This window comes from Neovison vison, chromosome 8 (assembly GCF_020171115.1).
Source record: "Neovison vison isolate M4711 chromosome 8, ASM_NN_V1, whole genome shotgun sequence".
Lineage (NCBI taxonomy): Eukaryota > Metazoa > Chordata > Mammalia > Carnivora > Mustelidae > Neogale > Neogale vison.
This window is the reverse complement of record NC_058098.1, coordinates 124,322,447-124,346,180: the sequence shown is the minus strand read 5'-3', so window position 1 is coordinate 124,346,180 and position 23,734 is coordinate 124,322,447. Positions and strand designations below refer to the sequence as shown.

The following is a 23,734-nucleotide window of genomic DNA, read 5'->3' as shown; positions in this document are numbered from 1 at the left end:
CTAGGTGATGGGACAACCTGGGTTAGTTCCCCTTTTGTCCTTTCCGAAATATGATATGAAGAAAACTAATGAGCATGATTTTGTGTTGGACATGTATTTTTAATTCTTCTGGGTTCAGATCTTAAAGTAGAACTGCTGGGTGTCTTACATCAACTTTATGTTTAACTTTTTGAGGCACCGTCAAAATGTTCTCCAAAATGGCTATACCATTTTTACAATTCCACAGGAATGTAATCCTTCTCAACACTTGTTACTTCCTGTCTTTGATTTGACCAATGTTCTTAAAGGGACATAATAAAAATAACGAATATTAATTAACTAACTCAATGCCAAGTACAGGTCTCATAACATCTATGAAACTTAAACTCTGTCCTAACTTTTAAATATTAAAGGCTTAAAAACATGGTGAGAAACTTCTGTCTCGTAATTACTTCCAGTGGCTACACCGTCTTCAAACACAATTTTATTAGGAAGAACAACCAAAAGTAACTATCTTCTATGCCTCTAACACCATGCTAGGTTCATCTGAACAGGATTTCACTGAACTACCCTCTAAGACGGTACAAGTGGGGGACTTGGGTAGCTCAGTCATCAAGCGTCTGCCTTCAGCTAAGGCCATGACCCCAAGGTCCTGAGATCCAGTCCCTTATAGGGCTCCTTGCTCCCTGCTCAGGGCTCTCCCTCTCCCATTCATGCTGCTTGTGTTCCCTCTCTCACTGTGTCTCTCTCTGTCAAGTAAGGGTGATCTTTTTTTTTTTTCTTTTTTTAAAGATTTTATTTATCCACTTGACAAGAGATCAAAAGAAGGCAGAGAGGTAGGCAGAGAGAAAGGAAAGGAAGCAGGCTCCCCGCTGAGCAGAGAGCCCGATGCGGGACTTGATCCCAGGACCCTGGGATCATGACCTGAGTCGAAGGCAGAGGCTTTAACCCACTGAGCCACCCAGGCACCCCAAGTAAGCGTGCTCCTCAAAAAAAAAAAAAAAAAAAAAAAAAAAAATAAGATGGGTAAAAGTCCTTTCTATTCCCATCCAAACTCTTCTAATTCTAGTTAGAAATAACTAAATGATATATTTGGCTTAGCATCCTTACTGACATTTTTCTACACAAATAAAAATATGAAAAGATTGGGGCGCCTGGGTGGCTCAGTGGGATGGGCCTCTGCCTTCGGCTCAGGTCATGATCTCAGGGTCCTGGGATCGAGCCCCGCATCGGGCTCTCTGCTCAGAGGGGAGCCTGCTTCCTCCTCTCTCTGTGCCTGCCTCTCTGCCTGCTTGTCATCTCTCTCTGTCAAATAAATAAATAAAATCTTTTAAAAAAAAAAAATGAAAAGATTTTTAAAGACATATATTTATTTTTTAAAACGTTTTAGTTATTGATTTGAGACAGAAAGAAAAAGAAGTACAAGCAGGGGGTACCGGTGGAGAGGGAGAAGCGGACTCTCCAATGAGCAGGGAGCCTGACACAAAGCTCAAACCAAGGACATATATTCATACATAAATTTCAAATATATACACTCTTTGTATATTGTAATATCATCTAAATTTTACATATCAGGAAATTTAATTAGTTTACCAGAGGACTCAGACAGGGGCACAGCCAAGATTCAAACTTAGTATATTTTCTTTTTCTTTTCTTTTCTTTTTTTTTAAGATTTTATTTATTTGTCGGAGAGAAGGAGAGGGAGAGAGTATACAAGCAGGCACAGAGGCAAGCAGAGGCAGAGAGAGAAGCAGGCTCCCTGCCGGGCAAAGAGACCAATGCAGGACTCGATCCCAGGACCCTGAGATTATAACCTGGGCCGAAGGCAGTGACTTAACCCACTGAGCCACCCAGGCGTCCCAAACTCAGTATATTTTCAAAATGAGTGGGTAGTTGTTGTGGGATGAATGGTGGCCACCAAAAAATTATGTCCTAATCCCCAGAATCTGTGCAAGTTACACTATTTGGAAAAAGTCTTGGCAGGTGTAATTAAGTTAAGGATCTTGAGATCATCCTGGATTATCTCAGTGTCCTAAATCCAATGACACACAGGGCAGACAGAAAAGAAGGTGAAGACAGGCAGAGATTGCAGTGATGTGGCCACAAGGCAAGGAAGTCAGCAACCACCAGAAACTGAAGGATACAAGAAACAGAGTTCTCCCGTAGAGCCTCCATAGGGAGTGTGGCTGACACCCTGATTTCAGATTCCTGGCCTCCAGAAAGGGAGAAAATAAATTTCTGTTGTTTTCAGGCACCTGGCTTGTGATAATTTGTTTCAGCAGTCTCAGTAAACTCATGGTATGTAAAACTGATTTTGAAGTGTCATCATCAACCCACTGATGTTTATGTATTTGGAATGTTTAAATCAAAAACAATCATTATGAATTTGGCATTCAAACTATAACCTTTTGGTCTTATGGGAGACCCTTCAATTTGTGAACCACCTCTATGACATGGCTTCAGCAGTATCCAGCCACAAGAAATGTCTCAGGCAACCCTGCATATTTTTTGGCCCAACTTGGATCAGCCCCTTCTACAAAGAACCTGGTGTCTTTTAATTGGTAATGTTGTTAAAAAGACCACATGGTGCATGGTAGGGAGTGCTCACTGCTATGCGGTTACTGCTGTTTCTGGGACTTTTCAATGGCTGGAACAAGAAAGGCCTTTCTTTTAGAAAGAGAAAAATAAATTCATGGAGGGATACCAAACTAAATTAAAGATCACAGGATTGGCACCTAACTTTTCTGATTCTATTATTCTATCACTTCTCTTCTTCCTTGATAATCCTGGTTCCTGATAACATTACTGTAATTATCAATTTGCTTTCTACTATAGATCTAATTTCAAAGAAACCATACCTATTACTGAAAATAAGACAACTGAATGAAGTCTAAGATTTATTGGTGTTTGGTCTCCTGTAACTAAGATATATTCCAAACAACATTCTTATGTCATTATGACACAAATTTGACATATTCCTGAACTTGTTTTGTTTCATATTTCTAGAAAGTACATTTTAAAAACTTGTTTTAATGATGTAAAATGATAAAACAACTTACTTCCATGTAAGTCTAGTTCCCTCCCCTGTACATACCTCTTTATTCTCCCCCCATTTAGGAGGTCATTTATATTAATTTATACCCTTCCACTGCTTTCTTAAAAATATATTTTAAAGATTTTATTTATTTATTAATTTGAGAGAGAGAGATCACAAGTAGGCAGAGAGAGCGGGGGGGGGGGGGGGGGGGGACAGGCTCCCTGCTGAGTAGAGAGCCTGATGTGGGGCTTCCCAGGACCCTGAGATCATGACCGGATCTGAAGGCAGAGGCTTTAACCCACTGAGCCACCCGGGCGTCGCCCCTTCCATTGTTTTTTAACTAGTGTTTTTGTTTTGGTGAAAACAGTATAGATATTTTAATACTTTAGCTCATTTAAGCAAAGAATCAAATATCATAAGTTGTCCAGAATATTGATTTTTTAAAAACTTAATATATTCAATATATCCTTGGGAACATTCTGGAACAGAATATAGAGATCTTCCACATTCCTTTTCACAGGTACACAGAACTCCACTGTGCAAATGTACTGTAATTTCTTCAACCAGAATGATGAGTATATTGGTTCTTTCTGGACTTTTGCTCTTATTACGACAATCTTAACCAGTGGCTCTTAAGGTGTTACACTAGGAAAAACACAATCAGTATTAAAAAATCTATTGGGGGCGCCTGGGTGGCTCAGTGGGTTGATGCCTCTGCCTTCGGCTCAGGTTGGGCTCTCCGCTCCATGGGGAGCCTGCTTCCCTCTCTCTCCGCCTGCCTCTCTGCCTACTTGTGATCTGTCAAATAAATAAATAAAATCTGAAAAAAAAAAAAAAATTTGTTGGAGGGGCTCCTGGGTGGCTCAATTAAGCATATGCCCTTGATGAGCCTCACGTTGGACTCCTTGCTCAGCAGGGAGCGTGCTCCTCCCTCTCCCGCTCTCCCTGTACGCACTTCTCTTTCTCAAATAAATAAAATCTTGGGGTGCCTGAGTGGTTCAGTGAAGCTTCTGCCTTCAGCTCAGGTCATGATTTCAGGGAGCCTGCTTCCCCCTCTCTCTGCATGCCTCTCTGCCTACTTGTGATTTCTCTCTCTCTGTCAAATAAATAAAATCTTTTAAAAAAAATAATAAATAAATAAATCTTTAAAAATTAAAAATCTGTTGGAAATGGAATTACTAGATCCCAGCCCAGGTCCACCGAATCAGAAACTCTGAAGGTAGGGCCCAGGAATCTGTGTCAAAATAAGCTCCATGAAGGCACCTGGGTGGTTCAGTCCTTAAGCGACTGCCTTTGGTTCATCAGGCTCCCTGCTCAGCAAAAAGCCTCCTCCCTTTCCCACTCCCCCTGCTTGTGTTCCCTCTTTTACTGTCTCTCTCTGTCAAATATATAAATAAAATCTTAAAAAAAAAAAAAAAAAAGCTCCACGTAATTTTCATGCATGCTCAAGTTTGAGAAGCATTAGTTTAAGCTGTGTTATTTTGTATTATTGATGGTATGTCTGTGGATTGATTCTGAGAAGTGGGTTTGCTGAGTCAGGGCATAAAATCAAATACTTTCCAGAAACAGTTTAAAGTTTCATTATTCTCAGGTTTTAAAAGGAATTCACACATGCTTTCCCTAAGTACTTCATTTCATGTTTTACATTATATCCCTCATTTTGGGGGAATTTATTCTAGAGTATGGTATGAAAAATAGACCCATTTCACATATGGTTGAATTTCCCTGAAAAACCATTTAAGTATGGTGTTCATTTGAAGGGGAGCTCTTCTATATCACTATTTGTATGAAAACTTATTGTTTAGATTTTCTATCTATTGGGTTCAATTTTTATGCATTCTATTTTCCTACAAAATCATCCCATTTCATCTAAGTTCTTAAAGTACTGTGAAAAAGTTTTTCTTGTTTTGGGCTTACTTCAACCTGAATTTGTGTATGTAGGTCTTTTCCCTTTTTTAAAAAAGGCAAATCAGTGCTTTCATCACTGCATACCACAAATTTTGATACATTGTTTTCATTTTCATTAAGTTCAAAATATTTTAAAATTTCAAGACTTCTTCTTTGACCCTGGTTTTTATTCAGAGTGTGTTGTTTAATCTCCATGTATTTTGCTATTTTCCAGTTATCTTTCTTTTTTTAAAGGTTTTATTTATTTATTAAGGAGGAGAGCATGCACACACATAAACAAGGGACCGGGCAGCAGACGCCACGCTGAGCAGGGAGCCTGACGTGGGGCTCCATCCCAGAACCCCAGAAGCACAACCCAAGCCGAAGGCAGACACAACCAAGATACCCAGGAGCCCTCCAGTTATCTTTCTATTACTGATTTCCAGTTTAACTGTGATCTGAGAGCAGACATTAGATAATTTCCATTCCTTTAAATTTGTTAAGGCATGTTTTATGGCCCAGAAGAAACTATTTTCATGTCAGTGGGAGAGGAAATTTTCTTAAGGATGTACTGGATTATATTAAAAATTGGGAAATTGTATTCCTCAAAAGATACTTTTTACAGAGTAAAAAAGACGGGCCATAAAGAGGAAGTAGTTACTTATAAGATATATATTCAATAAGGCAATATATGAAGAACTACAATCATTAAGGAAAAGATGACCCACGAAAAATGGAAAAGACTGGAAAAGGCACCCATAAAGAGATATTCAAATGATTCATAATGAAGAGGACTCCAATTCTGTTGGCATTATGAAAATACAACTTAAAACCACATGGAACACTATTACATATTAACCAAAGTCTAAAATTTAAAAGACCGACAATGAGTGAGCGTGTGAAAGAGCTGAACTCACACATTGGTGGGAGTATAAATTGGTGCAACCGCTCTGAAGAATGGGCAGGACACACTACAGTTAATTCTGCTCCCAAGTACATACCCAAAAGAAAGGAGCACACAAAAGAAAGAGATACAAAAGCATTCACAAGAGAATAGGCAAATACTGAAAGTAACCTGATGTTTACCAGTGGTAGAATAGATAAGTAGAGCTCTTGGGGGAAATAGCTAATAAAACAGAATACTACAGAGTTTTAAGAATCTGTCGAATATATACAAAAACATGGATGAAAACTTACAAACATTATTGCGCCCCCCCGCCAACAGCATGATTTAAGTTCAAGAACAGCTTCTGGTTCTGTCCCAGACATGTCTTATCTACACTAACAGAAATTATTACAGTGGTTACTTGGGGCAACGGTTATTACCAGAAGGGAGCAGAGCGAGGACTCCTGGAGCACTGACAATGGTTTGTTCTTAGATCTGAACGCTGGTTCTCAGTGCTGTCCCATCTGTGAAAATCCAGCAAGCTTTATAAAGTGTGTTTTTCTGAATATTTATTTATTTATTTAAAGATTTTATTTATTTATTTGACAGAGAGAGAAATCACAAGTAGGTAGAGAGGCAGGCAGAGAGAGGGAGAAGCAGCTCCCTGCTGAGCAGAGAGCCCAATGCGAGGATCAATCTCAGGACCCCAAGATCATGACCTGAGCTGAAGGCAGGGGCTTAACCCACTGAGCTACCCAGGCGCCCCTCTGAATATAATTTAATAAAAATTTTAAATAGGCAAAACTAATCTATACTGACAGAGGCCACAACAGTAGCTACTTCTAAGGAAGGATGAGCAGTGACTGAGAGGGGGCCTAATGCCCCTGCAGTGCTAGTAAACAATCATTCTAGTTCATTATTTGCTCAGGAAGGCGGAGTTATTTTCCACTCTCAATTCAAAGAAGGGGGGGCAAGATCATTTGATGTTTTTCTTCCTTTAAAGGAGAAATACAAGATTTTCCCTCCTTCCTTGTTAAAGAAAAACAGCATTCCCAATAGTTTATAAGACTAAAAAATCATTTAAAACCACTGCTGTTTAAATGTGGTCCAGCTAGACTATTACTATTCAAATGTAGTCCAAAGACCGGTCTGTTACACAATAAATACAAAAAGTGAGAACAAACATTTAGGTGCTTTCATAGAAACTTGACACCGCTGGGCCATTTTTACTATATTTTACTTAAGTTTCAGTCCATAATAGACAGAGGAGGGAAGAGAAGAATACTTTGTGATGAAAAGTCTGGGAATAAACCAGCTGGCCAGGGAGGGGAGGATGCAGGGTAGGAGGTGTATGGGAAGGGCATGGAGAGTTACAGAGAGTTACAGAGTTACACAGAGTTACAAAATAAGGAACTAAGATCTCCTAGAGCTACATTTTAAAAAGGATAAAGATATTAAGAATAGGACATTGTTTGAAAAATGAACATTAATGCTGCATTTTAACTTCATCAAGCCCCTATTTATAATCTTTTTAAAAAACAAATGACAGGGGTGCCTGGGTGGCTCAATGGGTTAAGCTGCTGCCTTCGGCTCAGGTCATGATCTCAGGGTCCTGGGATCGAGTCCCACATCAGGCTCTCTGCTCAGCGGGGAGTCTGCTTCCTCCTCCCTCTCTGCCTGCCTCTCTGCCTACTTGTAATCTCTCTCTGTCAAATAAATAAATAAAATCTTTTAAAAAAAATGACATTAATTTTTGACAGTATGTGTGCTGCAGGTTAATTTCAGTGTAAATTCAATTTCAGCGCAAGACACATTAGATTTCTTTAGCTCTCAAATCAACACAAAGCAGTGGGAAATCATGATTTTTGCTTTCCCTCCATTCCAATGTTTCCTGGGTTTCACAGATCACTGGTTAGTGCTAGGATACCAGTGTGTTGGCCCACAAAGTCCCACAAGGACTGAAACACTGTTCATAATCCTATCTTACACAGTGGCACTTGGAGAAAAATCATCCCTCACGCTTCTATACTATCAGTTTGTTTTTATTCCAAATAAGACCAATTAATGTCACCAATTAATCTCATCCTGTATCAAGGAAATCCACAGAACAAATGATTTTTTCAAGAGTGAAATGGAAATGAACTCTTTTAGCCCAAATACCAGTGATTAGAAATAAACTGAACTAACATAAATGTAGAGGTTGCTTTTAGGCAACAGGCTTGAGCAATGGAACATAGAACCAGGCAAAAGGGCCCCCTCTTCCCAGCCCCCTGGCTTAGTACAGAAGGGTCCCCAGTGGACCCTAATTTGACCAACATCCACAAGCCCTAACTGACCAATGGGCGACTTATAATCAGGCACAATTACCAAAAAAGGGGAAAATGCCATATATCCCCGTACGTCCTAGCTCCTCCCCTTTAAAAACAGCCCTCACCTACCCCTTTGTGCAGATAGTCTCTCTTTTACTGTCTTGCCTGCTGCTCCCTTGTGGTGTGTATTCAATAAACGTCTAGCTCCTTCGTTCTGCCTCAGGTGAATTGACTGCCACTGCCACCAGCGCCACCTGCTAACACCTCATTGTTGCCCCACATCCGGAGGGCATCCAACTGGGAGAGACACCACAGTCAACAACAATCAGTAGAGAAACAAATCAAAGCCAGTGGATTTAATGAACTGGAATTTAAATGAAAACTTGAAAGAAAAAAATAATAATAAAAATAAATTGAAATTAAAATTTTGAAAAGCTAGTGTATTAACTCAGATCTTAAGTGGACAAGAGGATGAAACCAACAGCAAAAGGTCTAGAAACAAAAATTTTGTTCCTCGGGGCACCTGGGTGGCTCAGCTGGTTAAGTGTCTGCCTTAGGCAAAGGGCACGATCCCAGGGTTCTGGGATCGAGTTCTGTGTCAGGCTCCCAACCTGTTTCCCTGCCTGCTGATCCCTCTGCTTGAGCATTCTTTCTCTCTCTCTCTGTCAAATAAAATCTTTAAAAAAATTTTTTTGTTCCTCTTGGTATGTGGCTATGAAAACTTGAAGTCAGTGGTGTTGCTATTCTCTGACCCATACATACTACATTTCTTAATTCTCCTAAGAAATCACTTTATGCACAGCAATACCCTTTAACTAACGGAGACTAGCACTAAGGATGAACAGACTGATCCCTACACTTCTTTCCAGAATCTCCCCCTCCACCCAAACTTATCTTCATATGGCTTCCTTTCTACCTTCTTGTCTTTATGTATGTTTTCTTTCCATGATACATCCTGTCTTCCTTAGAGGTTATACTCCCAATGGAAGGAAGTATATTAGAATATCCTGTAACTCACACAATACTTACTAACCCAGGTAAAGTTAACAACTTCCGACTCTAGTGTTGCCATAACATGATACATAAACACTTGTTACTTATTAAAGCCATTTGCTAACTGTCTGCTTCTTTTTCTGTACCTCTAGATATGGACAGGGCCCATACCTTATTTATATTTCCCAAATACTTGACAAACAATACATACGTACCAGAGAAGGAATGAGTGCGGTGAGCAGTCTAAATAGAGGTATTTCTTTGATTTTGTAAGTAATCTAATGAATGGCCTAAATAATACTTCTCAAGATTATATCCTGATCTACTGGTGCTCCAATGTGGACTGCTCAATGCTTAAAAGCTCTCTTACTAGACAACTATCACATGACCTCACTGATATGAGGAATTTGAGAAAGACAGAGGAGCATAGGGGAAGGAAGGGGAAAATGAAACTAGATGAAACCAGCGAGGGAGACAAGGCATAAGACACTCTCAATCTCAGGAAACAAACTGAGGGTTGCTGGAGGGGAGGCGGGTGGGAGGGATGGGGGTGTCTGGGTGATGGACACAGGGCAGGGATGGGAGAGAATGTGCTATGGAGAGCGCTGTGAATTGTGGCAGGCTGATGATTCACAGACCTGAAGCAAGTAATACATTATATGTTAATTTAAAAAAAAAAACCCTTGTTTAGGAACATATTTAGTATCTAATTAGAAACAAAAATGCTTGCTTTCATATAAATACATAGACATAAAATATTAGCCACTTCTAAAAATATTAACAAACTCTGATCAAAGGACCCACAGTTATTATTTGACTTAAAAATCAACTCCCACCCCCAGCAACCTAGCAGAGAAGTGAGTTTTTAAGCTTATTTTCAGAAAATTATTATTATTTAAATATTATTATTATTTAAATTATTTAAAACAAATTTTAGAACTTGAGGCTTGAACTCATGACTCTAAGATCAAGACCTGAGCCAAAATCAAGAGCTGGACGCTCAACCAGCTGAGCCACCCAGACGCCCCTAGAACTTGAGGCACTTAAAGCCAGTTTTACATAGTTGACTGAAGCAGTTTCAGGCTGCTGGACAATTACTACTACCCACTGAAAATATATACATTCAGAAGATATTACTTTTCAGATATATTACAGCACTGAGAATTTTCTATTTCAATGGTAATATACTGAACAAGGTCAAAAGGATATAGACTATCCATATTAGATGCCTCTGAATTAAAGACTTTAGTGAATAATCACTATTCTATTTCTTCCTGAAGACATCTAAGGGGCCCCTTCTCAAGTATTAGAAATACTATCAGACGTAATGAAGCAGTAACAACAAAACTGAAGCTCATTTTTCTATAGTTGAAGGATTAATAGCTGAAAGACTCTTTAACAACTAAAGTATCCAAAACTGTTATAATCTTCCTAAACCATAATCCTTCTCCTAAGGGAGAGTTTTTACTTTCACCATAGTCTGTCTTTTGAGGAATTTCATTTCCAGAAGTTAACAGACTGTTTCGGTTTTAAGTATCTTCTTCCCACACAAAGTAGAGAGAGTCTACCTCAAACTCGGCAGGTTCAGCTACTGATTAAGATTCAAACAATCCCCTGATCAAAGATGAAGAGGCCATACCTGGGTACCTTTCCTTGCTTCTGGGTATCCTACCTATCCAAGTCCTAATAGAGCCATGTTTAATACATGACGGAGCTCAATCTCTTACTCAGCCACTAACCACAAGACATAAAAAAAGAAGATCTCTCTCAAAGATCGTTCTCCACATAAGTTAACTTTGCCCAAAGGAGTTTTTCTCTCAAGTAAAGGAGACATTTCTAAGCATAATCATCCCCATTCAGTAAACTTACATATAGAAATGATTATTACAGGGCAGGCAGGTCTTTGGTATGGGAAATTAACTACAAACACAGTATTTATCAAATTCCTAATTTAAAGTACCTTTGAACAAGCAATTAAATTAACATTATATTATGCCCCTGGAAAGAATTAGTAATTCCTTATAAGTAAAAAGGTGTATTTTATATAATTAACTTGTTTCTTAAGACACTTCAAAAGCAGGCCAAAATTGAATAAACTTTCTCTACCAGAAAATAAAAATAATACTTCTATCATTGCTTCATGCATCAACATTTATATTTTATTTGGGGGAAGAGACTCTGCTTAGCTATGATTCTACCAAAAAAGTAACAGAAAGAGTTGATTTTAATCTTTTTTTTTTTTCCTGGATTTAGTCCACCTTACCTTGGCTTGGAATTCCATAAAGCTCTTCTCTGAACATTGTTTCCTGTCTGACAATTAGGAACCAAAACTATGAACTTCTAAGTTCTTCCACTTTACATGGAAATCAATAAACTACTTTTAATATTGGACTTAATTTCAAAGTTCTGTTCTCCGTTCCTATTTGGCTGAAAGGTATACCTATTATCAAGCCAGTTTCTATCGATTTTCAACTAGAAGTATCAGTTTTGCTGTCAGAGCTCTTTATTTTTGTACATAAAAGGAAGTGGGTTTTGATACTATCTCAATGTTCTTCCTGTCTTACAATGCATTTGAAATAAAGTGATGTCAGATTGAGAGTTAAAGCCCTAAATAAGACAAAGGAATAGGCACAATTACTTTGCTCCACCTTTATTAATAAATGCAACTGATTAAGAAATGCTCCGTCGCACGCTGCTGCTAACACCACTAACTACAAGCTTTGCACGTTAACCTGCACCGGAGGCCATGAACATTCACAGATTATATAATATGTACCTAAAAATTCACACATCCATGCCATATGCCGTGGGTAGGACCCGTGAACGAGAGAAGCACATCCTATGAGAAACAGAATCATTCTTCATTGTTGGTCACTCAGCAAAGAGTGAACATGAATTCCATATGACATCATGCACACCTCTTACCTTCATCTTCCAAACACCATCTATAGCCCATTCTACTCTCAGTTTAACAGACTACCTATAATCAGAAAAGAGCTTTACAGAACATCTCCTCTTAATGTAAACTGAAGATAAATACTCAATAATATGATCATTTCTAGAAGAAGAATGAATAACAACGCAGTTCAGTGACATTTTATCTGGACCACAATTCTGAATTTGCTATCAATTTGCTATTAAATATCTTCTGTTACAATGCCAAATATAGTGCAAGGTTAGGCTATTTAAATCTATTAAACTACTGACAATGGGACTCTGTTGTTTTTTCTTAGATCTTCCTAGATCACAATACATACACCTTAATTTCTTAAGACATCCCATGTAACAAATATGTTACAGCCACTACTCAGAACAGCTACTGCAGCATTTGTGGCTATTGAAAGTGGAAAGGACGGGGTGCCTGAGTGGCTCAGTGGGTTAAAGCTTCTGCCTTCAGCTCAGGTCATGATCCCAGGGCCCTAGGATCGAGCCCTGCATCGGGCTCTCTGTTCAGTGGGAAACCTACTTCCTCCTCTCTCGTTGCCTGCCTCTCTGCCTACTTGTGATTTCTGTCAAATAAATAAATAAAATGTTTCAAAAAACAAAAAAGTAAAAATGAATGACCTTTGAGACCATGATTCTGTTCCCAAAATCTCTAGTCTGGCCCACTTGGTTCTTGATTTTCCTGTCTTCGGACACAGCCAGAAATTATGAATCTTACTGTTTCTCCTGCTTGATGATTTGGCTTGGTTCCTGATCTTAGATCACCAACTTCCAAAATTTAAACTAGATGGGGCGCCTGGGTGCTGTAGTTGGTTGTGTCTGACTCTTGGTTTGGCTCAGGTTGTGATCTCAAGGTTATGAGATCAAGCCCTGCGAGACTGTGCGGACTGCCTCCACACCCAGCACGGAGTCGGCTTGGGAATCCCTCTGGCCCTCCTGCTTGTACTCTCTCTAAAACAAATAAAAAGAAATCTTAAAAAAAAAAAAAAAAAGTTTAAACGCGGTACAAGCAGGAATGACAGAGCCCTTAACACTTTCGGTTCCACCCTCCCAAAGATCCTTAGTGGACTCTGAGGAATGTAAGGCCATGGACCATACGTCCTTTCACCACTGATCTAAAACATATCTCTATCTCAAGAATACTGGTCATACGAGCTAGCTTTATCTTGACTTTATCCTATTTGTTCCCAACATCTGAGATCTGGTTTACTCTCCAAGTGAACGTGATCTTACAGCTAAAATCCTCTTATTATAAAACGTGCCCGAATTGTATGTGTGGTAGATTTACCAGAGAACACAAATGATGCCACCAATTATCTCAGTTCTCTCCAGGAGTATCACACATATGAATGCAGGGATGGTAAGGAATCAGAGTTTTTTTTCTGATACAGCTCCAAATCAATAGTTCCAAAGCACTTAAAATTAATGAATCAAGTATTCCCACAAATAAAACTCCAGGTTCTAGATCCAAAGACTGCTCACCTGTAACACAAACCAAAGGGGATATCCAAGCTAGGGAAATTCTTGGATGTCATTTTGTTCTAGAATATCACTATATCAGTCCTTGCAAAGGAACCATCATGAGCTGGCTTAAATCTGCCCTGCCGTGTACGGCTAAGTTTATAAATATTGAGGTAAAAACAATGTGCCCTCTTCAAGAAGACTCTGCTAAGAAGCTACAGATAATTACCAAGAATAGATAATAAAGTGTATCCCTAAGTGGAAATTCCATCCCAGGGAAGCTGCAGCAACAGACATTACTCCCTAAAAAATGTTTTTTTGGGTAAGTTATGAAGCAGACACCAAGCAGAGGAGAGCGAAGAACAGACTACATTTAGTCCTTGCTAGTAGAAATGAAAAGCGTTCTTTCCCTGGTAAGTAGAGGGCTGTTAGAGCAGTAAGTGTTCAAATTTTAGAAGAGAGGATTAAAGAGGCAAATAAGAGCATCCTTCAAAAAGGCTACGGATGACCAAGAGCTGAATATTGATCCAGGTAAAACCTAGAGAACCGTGCTGTCCAATTGATAGCCACTAGCCACGTGTGACTATTCAAACGAAAATTTAAAAAGAAGAACAAATTCAGCCCCTCAGTCAAACTGCTATATTTCAAGTGCTCACCGACATAATGAGCCACTGGCTGCGTTGGGTTGGACATCACAGACACAGGATATTTCCTCATGGCAAGAAATTCTACTGGACGGTACCAATCTCAAGGGAAAGGAAAGAGACGACTGTCCCGGAGTCTGAATACAGAGGAGCTACTAACAAGGGCATGTGTCCTATAGCATTCAAGACTTTATCGAGAGATCAGGTGGATTTACCTTTCCTTTTCCACCTGCTCTTTTTTCCCTCCTTGTTGCTGCCACCATCACTGCTGCTGCTGCTGTTCTCAGAACTCTGGGAATCTGACTGACCATCACTGCTTTCTTCTGAACCTTCTGAGAGCTCTTTCACCCCATCGGGCACGTCTTTCTGAAAATGCAGGCATCCAATTAGGATTAATCATTACCATTTCAGCAAATAGGATTAAATTTCTGATATGCATTGTTGTAACTTAACTGTGCTGATTAATTTTGAGTAGTATAGGGTTCAGTAGCAGAACCAGCAATATTTTCTGAATTCCTGTCATCTCCCTTCTGTGGGTCAAATTAGCCCATGTTTCCATCTACACCCAAAGATAAAAATTACACATGACAATCACATGAAAGCACAACACAGAGGCTTAAATTAGAACAAACTGGGTCTATGGAAGTCCAAGTAAATGAGATGTTCAGAATTTAAAAACTACAATAATAATTTTTCGAAAGGTAGATATACTCATTATCCAAGGATATGTGCTTGTTTGTGTATGTATTTGTACGTGTTTGTTAAGTATCGTTGAGTTCAGCTGACTCTGGATAGGAAGAAACAGTACATTATTTGAATCTCATTGATTTCTAAATACTGGTTAGTAAGCAGCAAGAGTCAAATACAAAAGGAATAATTCCAATCCCTTTTTTTCTATTTTTAAATAAATTCTTCATGTGGGCCTCACACTTACAGCCCCGGGATTAAGAGTTGCAGGCTCTACTGAATGAACCAGCCGGGCACCCCAAAAGGAAAAAGTTTTTTAAAACCTCACAGGACTCTTTGGTTTCTACACTGAATAGTGACAATGCTAACCCGAAAAGATACCTGTGTCAGCAGAGTATATAAGAGATATATAGTAGGAAAGGTGCAAGATCAAGAACTAGAAAATTAAGATTTTTTTGGAGTTGAATTCTGGCTTTATTGTCTGCTAATTATGCAGTCTGGTCAAAATCTTAACCTCTTATGCCTCAGTTTCCTGGTCTAAAACATGGAAATAATAATACCTACCTTATGAGATCATTCTGAAATTAAACGAGTTAAATGTAAAACGCTTACGATAGTGCCTGGCACGTAATAAATACGAACTACTATGTATACATGTAGTATATAAAAATATACACAGGTAAACATATTAGTGAATTTCTAAGTTAAGAAACTATGGCTAGTTCTTTTTTCCTCTCAATGTATTTTTTTATTTTCCCACATTTTATAATCAGATAAAAAATAATTCTGACAGTGTGACCCTCCTTCCTAGAACTGACTCACAACATTATAGCCAAGATAATAACCTCTGATCAAGAAAGGAACTGCTTCTTTCCAATTATATTTATATCCTTTTGCCATTTCTAAGACATTTCTTATATACTTTTTTAAAATACACACCCCGTATTTTGCTATTCTTTCCTTCAAAACATGGAAGAGCTCTTACAGAGTTAGTTGCCAGTCAGACCTCCTGACCTGTAGGCTCGGTTAAGTATTTTAAGTACAAATATAACTTCTTAAGCTTAGACTCGTAACCTATCCAGGATCAACTGGTCAACCGCGTGTGCCGCAAATCTCTGAAACATTTCACCCCTCCTTTTCCCTACTCCACAGTATCCGTTTTATTTCTCTAATGTCCCTTGCCTCTCTTTTACTGATCTCATAGTTCGGGCCAATTATCTCTTGCAAACAATCCATTTTTACCCTTAAATCTATCTGATTTGAATTATCTTCCTAACACAGATTTGATCATACTATTCTGAAAAACCTCTGCCATCTCTTCAGCTCTCTTTCTCTCTCTCACTCTCAAACTGCTAAGTCAGGTTTTCAAAAAGCCTCCAAAATTTGATTTTCACTTAATGTTTACCCCGCCCCCAAACCCTTACCACACTGGCCCACACACAGAGGATGGTAACCACTTCTACCTACACTGGTTTCAAATCCATTCTGAATCCTTCCGTGTGTGCCTCTGCTTCCGCTAGTTCCTTATCCTGGAAGGTCCTCCCCACAATTACTTACCAGCCAACATTCAATGCAAATCTTAAAAGTTAAAACAAAAACAAAAGCTTTCTATAGCCTCTTATTCAAAATGCATCTTTGTTTCTCTACACTATGATGATGCCTTATAATACAGTACTTTGTATCACAATAGTCTGTCAGTGTGCAATTACTTCAGTAATTATATGAGCCTCAAGAGATAAGGGACCACAGTTGATTCTTTACAGTCTCTACAGTGTTTAGCACAGAATAGACATTTAATTAATGTTATTAACAATATGGAAGGTCTAGAACAGCTAAACCTTAAAAGCAACACAAAAAGCTCCCTGCAGGAGTAGAGCCTTGTATCACAGGAAGTTTAATAAAGTGTGTAAGAAGGAGGTACTATAGGCAAATTAGAACTTTCTAATGTTAGTGGGCCATTCACAACCACTGAGCATAGTGATGACTACAGCTCAAAGCTAAACAGGGGACAGAGCCCACGTACACATGGATAATAGTCAGTGCATGCCAAGTATTAATTCTCCTCCTGCTGATAATTCCTTTGGCAAACAATCCCTTTCCTGAATTCATCTGGCAGAGGGCTTCCCCTCCACCTGACATCATGAACCTACAAATCGCCCATCAGAAGACTCAGTGCATTTGGCAACAGTGATTATTCAGGCAGAGACACGTGGGCCAAGCCAAACCAATTAAGCCACATCAGAACTAACTCAAGGGGTCCCACTTCAGCTCCTGAGGCTCTTTTCTCTTCAGACTTACAGCCTGCAGAGTGGGGGTTAACAATGAAGTCATGTATGATAGGAGAGAACCTGCCAAGAATAAAACCAAAAGAAAGCAGAGAGATCAATCCCCAATGACATCATTTGAGCTCCTGGATCTGGGCTGAGTATTCTTAGAATCTATAGTTACATGAAGTAATAAACTCTCTGTTTTAATCAAGCTCATTTGAGTTGGTTTTCCTGTTTGTGACTTGAGGGACACTGATAAGTCAAGGTGTCTTCTCAGCGCCAGAATTAGAAATCAGCAAGACTGTTACAGTAAAAAGAACAGGAGCTCAGGAATTCAGTCAGATCTGGGTCCACATTCCAGTTCTTACACTATCCGTCAAACACAAAGTAAGAAAATCTGATCTTCTGAACTTGGGCGTTCTCCAGTACAAAAAAAGAAGAACTGCAGGTCTGATTTGTAATGGAGAATTAAATAGCAAAGTAACAGAAAGCATCAAGGCTCTATTTGCTCCAAGGTAACACTCACTACTCAAATGCTATGAGGTCTTTTAAAAAGGCACTGGCAGAAGTCATTTTCACTTCATCCTTTCAAGATAGCATTATCATACAGAACGAAAAATATAGTTCTCTGGTCTACCTACAGATGCCCACAGATTAGTGCACAGGATACAGTTACACATATTACCTCTTCCTGAAAATAAGCTCTTCAAGAACAGAGTTCTGTCTTTACGATACAAGTATCATTTAGATGTAGTCACTTCCTGTTTTTACCTTATAAATGATGCCCTAACAGAAATATTTACCTTTAAAGTATATACTCCCATTCTACCTGGAACCTTATAGAAGATGCCTTCTTCACCTCGGGAGTTTGTATGCAGCATTGCATTCAGGCAAGCAAGAGGGGAAGTCCCACTGCAAAAAAAAAAAAAAGAAAAGAAAGAACAAGAGGAACACAATGGTTAGTTTCTGTCTCGGAGTAATGTACGTTACACTGACTAAGATAAAATTAACTGATCAACATCATTTGACAGAAATACATTTTATAAACTATAAAAAGTCTATCCATCTATAGAGAGGCTGCCATGGAGAAAACTGATGTAAAATTCATCCCCATGTATCTAAAAGAAAAAAAAAATTTTTTTTTAAGATTTTATTTATTTGACAAACAGAGATCACAAGTAGGCAGAGAGGCAGGCAGAAAGGGGCGGGGGGAGCAGGCTCCCTGCTGAGCAGAGACACACACCCCCCCATGCGGGGCTCGATCCACGAACCCTGGGATCATGACCAGAGCTGAAGGCAGAAGCTTTAACCCACTGAGCCACCCAGGCGCCCCCAAAAGTTCTTTTTCTTAATCCTGATCCAGTATTTAACATGTAAGAAAACATGGACCTCAGAGAAATCTTACGAATGTATTTTGTAAATATTGTATTTCACTTATGATTTTGTCAATTATACTTCAGTTAAGGTGAAATTACAAGAAACAAAACAAATATTCCCCTTCATTTAACACAAACTTTACAGGTCCAGAAGTAAAACACAGGGAGGAAAGAACACATCTACCGATTCCAATAAACAATATTGCTCTCCCCTATAAAGGTAAAAAGTTTAAGTATATATACATACACACACATACATTCTCTTGCACACTGCGGCAACAGACTGAATCTGAGATGTGAAATGAACACATTTCTATTGCCTCTTATATTTTAAGTTTTTTTATTGATATAACTGACATATATTAGTTTCAACTGTACAACATAGTAATGCCACGCATACACACACGTACACACACACATATAATGCAATGGTCTCTTGTACTTAGACCTATCACGATTTCACTTAAAGAGGTAAGAGGTAAGTTCTGGAGTATTTATCATCCATGTAGCACCATGGTTAAATGTTTACTAATTCCAATACACATTTACCATATTTCTAGAATTTTAGGCCTATAATAAATCATCTGTAAAAAAATAAACATTATTTTCTTTTCTGTTATCACATTATATTTCCTATCTTTTTGTACTTCTCTAACATGACAAATAGCAAAATAACAGAAGATGTGTGGCATCCTTAATTTTAAAAAAAAAATCCCTCCTAACACCTGAGGGATAAGGCAGCTTATGTGCACATTTCGAGCTGTTCTCCCTCTCAGTTCTCTGCTGGTACCACTCAGTATCTCAAATAAGCCTATGAGAAGATGCTGCTAGGTATCTTGGGTATACTTAAACATAGCAGTTCTCTGTGAGGGAGAGCAGGACCATGAGTCCATTGTCCCCCGGTACCTGCGAGAGTGTTGAGGGTCAAAAACTGTAAAGAAGACAGAGGACAACCAAGAAGAATTTTCAAAGAATTTTTTGTCAAGGAAATACTGAGAGTCTCCAGATTGATTCTCACAGTTATTTTTATATAATTTGGAATTTCCATCTTAAAAATACACATAATGCCATTCTAGTCAGAATCCCAAAGTTTGTATCAAATAAATATGTAAGAAATTTCTGGGGAAAAAATAATGGGAGCCTTAAGAAGATATTAAAATGTACTCTAAGCTACTACTATTGAAGCAATAGGTTTCCAGGACCGGATAAATAGGCAAATGAACACTAGGCTGTTGCCAGAACAAAACAAAATACAGAAACAGATCATAATAAATGTAAAAGGTGGAATCTCTGTACCTTTGTACAATTCTGCACCTTTCTCTAAGAGTTATGATCTGGTCACCTGTGGTCTGATTCCCTAGCATCTAGGCAAACACTCTTCTGGACACAATACCTAAAATTTCCCATAAAATATTAACCCTTTCCCACCTTCATACAGGGGGTTGAGACTGAATTAATACCCTGCACATCACAGGTATAAGTCCAAACTGTTACAGCACATTTCCTGGTTGAAAAAGCCAGTCAGCATCCCTGTGTGCACTCTATTCTTCCCCACTCCCACAGTGACAGATTCAGGACCAGACACATTACTCAATCTGGGGCAACAATCTAAGGAGCTATTTTCTTGGGCATTTAAGAAAAGAACTTTTTCTGCTGAGAAGCCCCAAAAAGAGACTCTTTCTCCTCCCCTGAGCAGTAAGAGGAAGTAATGCCTAAAACTTTCAATATGTGACCATGAGGAAAATATCTGGGATTGGGGTAAACAACAAACAGGACAGACAAGGAAAGGGTTGGGTAAGGATTACAGGGAAAAATAAAATACCCAAAAAGGCAATGAACTGCAAAAAAACAATGAAAGCAGCAATAATTTTAACAATATTACTTTTGTCACTGTATCAAGCCTTGCCTTGAGTCATTCCTACCTTTGGTATTGCTGAGGTTTTACATCATACACAACCAAAAGAGTCGTAAATAAAATAGTTTATGTTAGGTAGTGCTGGAATAGCATGTTATACATCTGTGGAAAATAATTCTCACAGAATACCTAAAACACATCTTAAATGGATTTAAAAAAAAAAAAAAAACTAAGTAAAAAAGGAGAAAGTATAGAGTAGAAGGCATTAAAAGGAAAACAGGGAGTGCTTCCATGGCTCAGTCAGTTAAGTGTCTGCCTTCTGCTCAGGTCGTGATCTCAGAGTGCTGGGATGGAGCCCAAGCTGCTCTGTAGGGAGTCTGTTTCTCCCCTCCCTCTGCTTCTGCTCTCTCTCTCCAATAAATAAAATCTTAAAAAAAAAAAAAAATTGAAAAATAGTATATAACCTGTCAGATGGATAAACCTTAATAAATAAGAGAGAAAACCTAAGAATCACAAAAGAGAAACCAACTGACTAAATAAAAATAAAAAGCTCTATGTAGGAGGAAAAAAACAACAAGATCAACCAAACTACAGAGTGTAAGAACCTGAAATAAATAACTGCAAAACAGATGGCAGACAAAATGATCAATAGTCCTGGGGTGCCTGGGTGGCTCAGTTGTTGGGCCTCTACCTACGGATCCGGTCATGATCCCAGGCTCCTGGGATTGAGCCCCATATCAGGCTCCATGCTCTGTGGGAGGGCTGCTTCTCCCTCTCCCACTTTCCCTGCTTGGTTTCCCTCTCTTTCAAATAAATAAATAAATCTGTTAAATAAATCTTTAAAAAGAAAAAACAATGGACAGTCCTAAGAGAGCTGCTTTTAGGAAAACACAAATTTAAAAAAAGGATATGAATAAATGATCATAAAACATGTAACATAAATGGTCACTGGAACACATGAAGAGAAGCCCAAACTTACTAGTGATCAAAGGAAAAAAAAAAAAAAATCAAGATACCACTGATCAGACTGGAAGAAATCAAATGAACCCAAGTTTAGTTAACAGGACTGTGCTAACATCAATTGCCTGACTCTATTATTGTAGAACAGTTTTATGATGTTACCACTGGAGCAAGCTGGGTAACATTTGCACAGAACTATCATTCCAATTTTCTGTAAGTCTATAATTACTTTAAAATAAAAAAAAACAGGGGCTCCTGGGTGGTGCAGTCAGTTAAACATCCAATCTGAGCTCAGGTGACGATTTTGGGGTCTTAGGATGGAGCCCCACATCATGTTCCCCGCTCAGCAGGAAGTCTGCTTGTCCTTCTCCTTCTGCCCCTCCCTGACACCGCTCATGTGTGAGTGTGCACCAATGCTCTCGATATCAAATAAATAATCTTTAAATATAAACAAGTAAATAAAAACAAAAAAAAAACCACCCATGAACTGATAAAATCCATTGCTAGTATAGTTATGGCCAAATGAACACTCTTAACATAAGACTGGCAGAACTAAAAACTGCTACCTTCCCCACCCCATCTCAATTCTGCCTTAGGGAGTAACATGGAAATATCCACTGAAATGAAAAATATTACAGCCCAGTGATCCAACAATCCCGCTTCTATCCTACAAAAATAAGGCCACAAGGACTTACAGTCATATATGAAAGGATCACATCCAGCATTGTTAAAAATGTCAAAGCACTGAAAATGACTTCAAAGTCCATTAATAAGGGGATGGTTGACCATATGTTAGCAAAGTGAACAACAGGATATGCATGAATCAATAACAACTACTTTAACAACTGAATTCTAGGAAGCATTCTGTTTAGCCCTCACAACAATCCTTTGAGGCAGGCAAAATTGTTATGCCATTTTTATAAATGAAAAAACTAACAGAGAAGGGTGTTAAGTAGCAAGACCATATGATTAGTAAACAGTGAAGCCAAGATTCTAGTAAGGAGAAAGAAAACAGAAGCAGAACAGGAAAAAGACTGCTTAAAAAGAAAATAAAGACCAATGAAAAAACATGTTATCTGTAGTTCAATAATCCACCTGGTGAAAGTTTGCCGCATCTAATGGTATTTAATTCCAGTATTAAGTAACCACTCTGTTTAGCCCTATAAACTAGGGTCTCTGGGTAGGTCCAAAGAGGAAATCTTTCTTAGCTCAAAAAAGAGAAGACAGAAAAGAGAACAAAACCAGAGCACACCATAATCAGTGCTATCAAAAGAGACACAAGTCCACAATCCCTGACCCAAAACACTTAAGGCCAAATGTTCTAGGTATAAAAATCTTTTGAATTTTAGAAAAGTAATATGATACGCCATCTATTAGGTAACACCATCAAAACGATTAGGGACAGCATCCCATAACCAAACATACTGAAACATAAATGTTTACACTATATAGGATAAATTAGTAATATATATAGTTTTATGTCAGTTTAAGGGAAATGCTATTGTCAAACGAGTTTTGGTATGTATGAGAAAGTTGAAGCATGTGGGGCGCCTGGGTGGCTCAGTGGGTTAAAGCCTCTGCCTTGGGCTCAGGTCATGATCCCAGGGTCCTAGGATTGAGCCCCACATCGGGCTCTCTGCTCAGCAGGGAGCCTGCTTCCCTTCCTCTCTCTGCCTGCCTCTCTGCCTACTTGTGATCTCTGTCAAATAAATAAATAAAATCTTTTTTTAAAAAAAAAGTTAAAACATGTTGGATTTTAGAATTATGGAATAGAGCCTGCAGATCTGTATATTTAAAGTACTTTGGGGTACCTGCCTGACTCAGGCAGTAGAGCCTATGACTCTTGATCTCTGGGTTGTGGGTTCGAGTCCCATCTTGGATATAGAGATACTTTAAAAAAAGAAAATCTCAGGGTGCCTGGGTGGCTCAGTTGGTTAAGCAGCTGCCTTTGGCTTGGGTCATGATCCCCAGGTCCTGGGATCGAACCGCACATCGGATTCCCTACTTGACGGGGAGTCTGCTTCTCCCTCTCCCTCTGCCTGCTGCTCTGCCTACTTGTACTCTCTATCTCTCTGTCAAATAAATAAATAAAATCTTTAAAAAATATAAAATAAAAAATGTATAAATAAATAAAAAAGGAAAATCTTTGAGTTGCCTGAGTGGCTCAGTAGGTTAAGTTTCTGCCTTTGGCTCATGTCATGATCCCAGGGTCCTGGGATTGAGTCCCACAACAGGCTCCCTGCACAGAGGGGAGCCTGCATCTCCCTCTCCTGCTTCTCCCCAACCTGTGCTCACTTTCTGTTCTCTCTCTGTAAAATAAAATCTTAAAAAAAAAAAAAATCTTTAAAATTTTTTAAAAAATATTAAAGTACTTTAACTCAAAAAGATACAAATAATGCAATCTAGGATCTAATAACTAGAACCCAAAAAAAAACAAAAACAAAGAAAAC

The 23,734-nt window shown here is 38.7% G+C and overlaps 1 protein-coding gene across 3 annotated transcripts in view; it reads right to left on the bottom strand.

Annotated features, from left to right (window-relative positions):
- ASXL2 (ASXL transcriptional regulator 2) overlaps window positions 1-23,734 on the bottom strand; it is a 131,779-nt gene that overhangs the window by 34,200 nt on the left and 73,845 nt on the right. For all 3 annotated transcript variants that reach the window (XM_044261946.1, XM_044261948.1, XM_044261949.1), the window contains 2 exons: window positions 17,897-18,005; window positions 14,355-14,505 (listed from right to left, as the gene is read on the bottom strand). In XM_044261946.1, coding sequence (XP_044117881.1) covers window positions 14,355-14,505; window positions 17,897-18,005 — 260 coding nt within the window. The remainder of the gene's footprint in view (window positions 1-14,354; window positions 14,506-17,896; window positions 18,006-23,734) is intronic.